The sequence below is a fragment of the Kryptolebias marmoratus genome, linkage group LG17, assembly GCF_001649575.2.
Source record: "Kryptolebias marmoratus isolate JLee-2015 linkage group LG17, ASM164957v2, whole genome shotgun sequence".
Lineage (NCBI taxonomy): Eukaryota > Metazoa > Chordata > Actinopteri > Cyprinodontiformes > Rivulidae > Kryptolebias > Kryptolebias marmoratus.
In genome coordinates this window covers 6842365-6849766 of record NC_051446.1, presented here as the reverse complement: position 1 = coordinate 6849766, position 7402 = coordinate 6842365, and the positions used below count along the sequence as shown (strand labels likewise).

Below are 7402 nucleotides of genomic sequence, written 5' to 3'. Positions count from 1 at the left end.
AAATTAAACGAAATAAACATTTGAAATATATGAGTTTGTATGTAATGTATGAATATAATATACAAGTTTCACTTTTTAAATGGAATTACTGAAATCAATCTACTTTTTCATGATATTCTAATTTTATGACCAGCACCTGTATTTCTAAAAAATAAAATTGAAAATTATTAAAGTTAAATGAAAATAACTTGAATAAATAAATAAATAAAGCAACTGGACTTCTATTCTGTAGGTGAAGACATTTCACTTCCCATCCAGGAATCTTTCTCAGTTCAGTGTGGTGTTCCATGCTATAAACTGCACGAGAAGCTCCATTTTTGCAGCTAAATTCCCATGTAGATTATTCTCACTCCCCTCCCATCCAAGAGTCATTAGGGTCTTTGTTTGCCTGGCTCACAAGAGAGATGCTTAGGTCACATACATGAAGGTGTGAATTAGAAGAGAAATGACAGTGTATCCGGTTTACTGCTTCCTTGTAAGTTTTCGAAAGGTGAAATCTGAGACCTCCTTTGTTTAAACCTGTTTTTTTTCATTTGATGTAAATGGCTTCTTTCAACACCCTCTTAAACCATTTGTCTTCACTGTCCAAAATATGAACATCGTTCTGGTCTATGGCATGTTTTCTAGATTTACTCGCTGACTTGTCAACAGCTCAGTTTGGGTAACCACATGTTTGGAGAGCCGGACAGATGTGGAGCAGGTGGGCGCGAGCCAGACAGACGTGGATGAGGACCAAACAGGCATGGACGAGGACCCAACCGGCGTGAGCCAGACAGGTGTGTACCAAGCTGGCGTGAGCTGGGCAGGCAAGAACCAAGCTGGCGTGAGCCATGCAGGCGAGGACCAAGCTGGCGTGAGCCAGGCAGGCGAGGATCAAGCAGGCAAGAGCCGGGCAGACATGGACCCAAACGAGATGTCCTCTCTGACCCACGACATGGCAAAGCTAAGCGAGACGTTGACCCTCGTCGTGACTGAGCTGAGCGAAGAGCCAACCCTCGTCGTGGCTGAGCTGAGCGAGACTGGGAACCTTGGCGGAGCAGACTGAGGCGAGACATCCGTCCGAACCCTCGACATGGCGAAGCGGAACGCAGCCTCTCCTCCGACCCTCGGCGAGGCTGAGCAGCATGAGGCGTCCCCTCAGACCCTCGGCGTCCCCTCAGACCCTCGGCGTGGCTGAGCAGGGCGAGGCGTCCCCTCGGACCCTCCGAGGAACCGACATGGCGGAGACGTCGCCCAGAACCCTCCGAGGAACCGACGTGGCGGAGACGTTGCCCGGGACCCTCCGAGGAACCGACGTGGCAGAGACGTCGCCCGGGACCCTCCGAGGAACCGACGTCGCCTGGGACCCTCCGAGGGACCGACGTGGTGGAGAAGTTGTCCGGGACCCTCCGAGTGACAGGCGTGGCGGAGGCATCGTCCGGGACCCTCCGAGTGACAGGCGTGGAACAGTGGCGGCGGCGGCAGCTGGGCCTGTTCGTGAAACAGCAGTGGCGGCGTCAGCTGGACCCGTCCGTGGAACAGCGGCGGCGGCGTCAGCTGGGCCTGCCCATGGAACAGCTGCGGCGTCAGCTGGGCCCGCCCGTGGAACTGTGGCTGGGGCATTGTGGTTGCGGACCCCCACTGAGACCAAGGCCGGTGGGGCATCGTGGTCGCCGACCCCCACTGAGACCACGGATGGTGGAGCGACGTCCTGGCTGACCCCCACTGAGACCAAGGATGGTGAAGCGATGTCCTGGCCGACCTCCACTGAGACCAAGGATGGTGGAGTGACGTCCTGGCTGACCCCCACTGAGACCAAGGCTGGTGGGGCATTGTGGTTGCCGACCCCCACTAAGACGCTGTGAGGTGGAGTGTCATCCTGGCCGGCCCCCACTGAGACACTGTGAGGTGGGACGACGGCAGACTTGGCAGACTGTGGAAGCTGTGAGGGCTCTGCAGAGATCGCTGGAAACTCTGTGGGCTCTGCAGAGGGCGCTGGAAACTCTGGAGGGGCTGTGAGCGGGGCTGGAGAGACTGTGAGCGGTGCTGAGAGCGAGACAGGGGGCATTGCAGGTGGCGCTGAGAGCGAGACTGGAGACACTGCAGGCGTTAGAGTCTCAGAAGGCACTCTGGAAACTCTGTGGGCTCTGCAGAGGGCACTTGAGACTGTAGGGACTCTGCAGAGGGCACTGGAGTCGTGGCTATGAGTGGGGCTGGAAAGATGGTGAACAGCTCTGGAGACATGGCTGTGACCGGTACTGGAGTGACTGTGAACGGTTCTGGAGAAGCAGTGTGCAGACCTGGAGAGGTGGCTGGCTTGGATGACTGGGAGGAACAGGCAGGCTTGGATGCATTAAGCAACTGTCCTTTTAACCGGGTTATTTCATTAAAAAAAGTTCATGAACATGGGAATGTGTAAGAGTCCAGATCATGACAGGAGGATGTTTTCAATAATATTGCAGGTGAGAATATTGTGATTTGGTTCTGGATTATTTTTAAAGGAAGTAAACAGTCTTTGAATTTGTGATAAAATGTCCAAGAGTTCTGTTTGGGTTGTTTCAGCCGGAAGAGACGAGGTAGCGGAGGATGCCGGAAGTGACGTAGGAGCAAACGGTGGGAACTTGGTGGCTGCCGGAAGAGACTTGGCGGCTGGAGAGAAGGTGAAGGCGGTCATGGGCAGAGAAGACATGGAGTCGATCGTGGTTGGAGAAGGCGTAGAGGCAGTTGCTGCGGCCGGAGTGGGCTTGGTGGCTGTAGCGGACGGAGGCGTGATACCGACTGCTGCGGCTGACGGAGGCGTGGTGCCGGCTGCCGCAGCCGACAAAGAAGTGGTGACTGCAGCCGCTGACAGGGGCGTGATGGTTGCTGCAGCCGGAGCCCTCCTTCGCCGACGGTGACCGCGAGATGAGGTAGGGACCGCAGATGGATGACTGGACCCATCCAGGAGGCTGAGCGGGTGCTCTCTCCGCAGCCCCCAAAGAATCTGTTGTTTCTCCTCTGCGGAGAGAGCAACACCGGGACTGACGTCTGCGGGGTTAAGGTGTGACTGGATCATTCTGTCAGATGGGGGGGGAGATGGAGGCGAACCCAGAGCGCAGACTCATATTTTAAAAAGGAAACTAATTTATTAACTTAAATAAACTGACAAAACAAAGGGCTGACGAGGCAGCAAAACTAACAATAACAAAATCCAAAATCCAAAACAAGAGACAAGGCAGGGCAAAACATGACATGGCAACAGCGGACAAAGCGGAATGATCCAGTGACGAGTGACGGAAAATGACCGGTTCTTAAAGACAGAGGATAATGAGGAAAATGGGCACAGGTGAGTGATAATGACTGCTAACAGGTGGAGATGGGCGTGGCAGACATGACAGGAAAAGTACTGGGGAAGTGGATAGTGACAGGTCATGAACACAGAAAACCAATATAATACCAAAGCAAAACAAAAGTTACAAAAACACCAAAACTATGACACCATCACTCCCATGTGAGCACACACATGTGGAGGGCTGCACAAGGGCCCACAGTGGAGGACTTCCAAGTGGTGATCCAGATGAGATGCCTCATTTTCCCATCTGACAGTTCAAACATGCAACCTCCCGATCACAGGCTTGCCTCTTCTAACCTCTGCGCTACCACTTCCCCTTCTGTTCTCTTTCCTAGTTTAAAATCGCCAGAAGACACCAACAAGTTCCCCTCCAAAATTTCTTTGTTTTTTGCTATATCCATCTTTTCTTTAATTCGGACCAGTTTACCTGTCCCTGCTGATAAAAAAAAAACATCCCCTCAACATAATGCTGCCACCACCATGATCCGCTGTGGGGACAGTATTCACAGAATGATGTAAGGTAGATTTGCCCCCTAAAGAGTGTTGTCCGAGATATTTGGTCTCATCTGACCACAGCACTTTCTTCTACATGTTTGGGAAGAAATTCCAAAGCCTTCTAAAGCTCATTTCTGTAGAATGTCTAGTGGTCCTGTGGACAGATCTTCTCATCTCTGCAGAAGAGCTGTCTAGCTCAACAGGGGTATTTTTGGCCTGTTTATCTTTATAATGTCCTTCTTACCCATTCCAGAAGTTTGAATGGATGTTTGCTGTGGTAGCATCACTCTCTTAACAATAGTGAGGGCAATCCGTATGTGAATCCATCTAACAGAACATCTCAGCTTTAAATGCTCAAACTCCACACTCTCTGTTTTTTAAATTGAGAAAGCTCCTCAGATGAGAAGCGAAACGTCTTCAACTATTTTAGGATTTACCATGTCCTGAATGACTGAGAATCTACACCAGCATTCTGATCTGTAGTTCTCTTCAACTTTGTCTCTGACCTGTGTGGAGAGTTCCTTGGTCTTCATGATGTCTCTTGCTTGGTGGTATCCTGCACTACTTAGAGCCATTGGACTGTTGATTTTGGGAGGCTATCAGAACAGGTGTGTATATACTTAGATCAGTTGACTCTTATGCTTCTTTTACACGGGCCCTAATTCAGAAGTCCGGCTCTATTCCGCTCTACTCGGCTCGACTTGATAAAGAATGCATCGCGTTTACACCGGCCAGTTTGGTCTGTAGCAGAGGAATGCCTCCTCGTGTTGCGGGGGGCAGGGCCGCCGCACGGAAGTTTAGCGCAAGTTGTGTAAGAAACGTTGGCCCTGTGTTGTTGCTGTTTTTTAAACTTATGGGGATTCTCCTGAGACTTCAGGAAGAGAGGCATAGTGGAAGAAATGCTTTTTTCCCACCCGCTCCCCCAAAACCACTACCTTTTATCTACCTCACCGCACGAGGGTGCGCGCACCAACAGTAACATAATCGCGCTGTCCCCGCCCCTGCGTGTAGGTCCCGCACGGTGTCACATCGTGCACCTTTTATAACTTGGTGTGGACCGCGTACGCCGCACTCCATTCAACCATCTGCTCTTATTTTTTACCGTATTTCCACTGGTTACGTAGCGTACTGCCCCCCATCTTTTTGGAGAATACTGCTCCGACGTAAGCGCCAAGTATAAACGCCTCCACCACGTGCTCAGGTTTGCGCGCTGTTCGCGGAGCCCCGCGCGACTCTAATGAGCCCTGAGGCTGAGCCTCCTTCAGCTACCTGGAGTTAGCATGTTGTCAGAGCCACAGTCATAAACATGGAACGAATGTGACTCAAATTAGGATTTATATTAGGTGCAATTAATTAGTGTTTATTTTAATTGTATTTTTGTTTTAAAAGGTATTTCAAAAGTGCCTTTTTGTAAAACTGTAGTTGTGTATATATTTGGCACAAATATCTTGCAAGATCAAATAATAAATAGCCATATTTTCGACTTTCTGTCAACTTTAATCATTTTTTTTACTAAATCACGATCGTCCGGCGGTCGGCCAGAGATCGGCCGGCGAACGGCCACCTACCACCGGGCTTAGTCTCTTTTCTGGGGGAAAAATTTAACTTAATTATTAAGTATTTTTAGAGAAATATTAATTATTATTAAACTGAAAATTCAGTTAAAGTCTAGGTTGTAAGGCAACAAAATGAAAAATAATTACCAACTGAGGTGGGGAGGTGTCAATACTTTTGCAGCCCACACTCTGTTACATGAGATTTGAGTGCACAAAACAGAAGTTCTCGTTCTCTGTTTCAGGATGAAGAAATGTGTAAACTGGAGGCTGAGCTTCAGGTCTTAATTGACAGACCTAAATGAGCCATTTAATGAAACTGACAGGAAATGATCTGTTCCTTGTTGGTGGAAGTGTTTGCCACGCTGATATTTTCCAGACTTTATTAATGGATATTTATTTATTCTTTCTTAATGTAACACTGCTGGTGGACAGTGAACATGGCTCTCAAACATTGCACCTTTTCAGTTTGATCTCATGAGTGGATCCTTGTTTATTTAATTTAACATATTCCATTAAGAACATTGGAACCTAAAATGAACAATTTAACAAAAAAAGCATGGTTTTCCCCTTCATCATTTAGTTTATGATAATAAATTCACAGTTAGTTTCTGTGCTCTTCAGTTGAAGGTGGACGTTAGTCTTCAATTCAGTCATGTAAGGTTTGTGTAGTATGGTTACTCCCCAGGTTGTGTCTGTGTATTCTTACAGTTTATTTATCAGAATGAGGGTTGAAGCTCTAGGTGGACTCTCGTGGATCTAGATTCTGGCTCATCAATGGGAACTCAGTCTCAACTCGAGAAATACAAACTGTCTGCATAATGCAGACATATCTTTTAATATTGTAAAATTATTTATCATGTCTGTCTGTACTTCCTTCACTCTGTGTAAATAAAGAAATAAGTAAATATTCTGTCTTTAAACTTAACAACTCTTTATCAACCAAAAGCAGAGCTGGAGTAACACTGTTTTTGACATGTGTGTGTGTAAATTTGCACTCTGTTTCATAAAATATTTCATAAATACTGAATGGAATTTAATGAACCCTTTAGAAAGTAATCAGTCTTCACATCTGCATCTAAATAACTTTTGGAGTTAACTCAATTTAAGTTGGCTGCCACAGCAAAGTAAGCCTATCAATCACAAAACATGGCTATAACCCTGTCAATTTTACAGATTTGAGTTACAATTTTGTGGTAATAGCTGAGTCATTTCAAACACTTGCTTCAATTGCAGCACAGTACTTAGCAGACCCTCCAGGATTTTGCAATGTTACAATCGCAACTATTAACGCAAAATCAAGCAAACACAGCGAAATCGCAACTTTTTGCAACTTTGCCCAAAACGCAGCAACTTTAACCAAAATAACCCCAAATAACTCACAAAGAAGATACATGACGTCACTTCCTGTTAACATCACAATGCCAGGAGCATGCAGGAGCAGCGACTGAAGCGAAAATGTGCACTAATGCTTCACATTTGCCCACAAAGATTTCAGCAAAGGACCGTGCAAAACACCGCAGTGAAGTTAGTTTTAAGTTGGATATTGTATATTCGCGCTCCGCTGAGTTAGCGGCGTCTAGCTCACGGCTGACCCGAAACAGGAACGCTAGCCGTCCCTAAGTGAACCACCGCGCGTGAGCGAAGGGGCTGGCAGAGAACGGCTGGCCGACATTAGTGCTCCTGTTTTGGGTCAGCCTTGAGCTAGACGCCGCTAACTCCGCGGAGCGCGAATATCCAATATCCAACTTAAAACTAACTTCACTGCGGTCGCAAACCAGTTTCCGACCCAGCTGCACGAGAGTGGGGGGAAGCTGTTTTGCACGTCCTGCAGTGTAATCATGGAACATAAACGCATCGACAAACACTTTGTGTCTGCAAAACATGTGAGGAGAGCTGCAGACGAGGGACAATCCAGAAATGGTCATGAATGTCAGTTTATAAGCTATCAAAGTTCTTAAATAAAGCACCTTTTGATAATGTCAATGTATGTTGGTAATTATCTTACAAAACTAATAAGTATTTTTGGTATAAATATTAAAAA

The 7402-nt window shown here is 47.4% G+C and overlaps 1 protein-coding gene across 1 annotated transcript in view; it reads left to right on the top strand.

Moving 5' to 3' along the window:
* Positions 1-6692, top strand: part of rmdn3 (regulator of microtubule dynamics 3) — a 68780-nt gene extending 62088 nt beyond the window's left edge. Inside the window, exon 13 of the mRNA XM_017439655.3 lies at positions 5604-6692. Within this exon, the coding sequence (XP_017295144.1) occupies positions 5604-5663 (60 nt within the window). The 3' untranslated portion in view covers positions 5664-6692. The remainder of the gene's footprint in view (positions 1-5603) is intronic.
* The last annotated feature ends 710 nt before the right edge of the window (positions 6693-7402 follow it).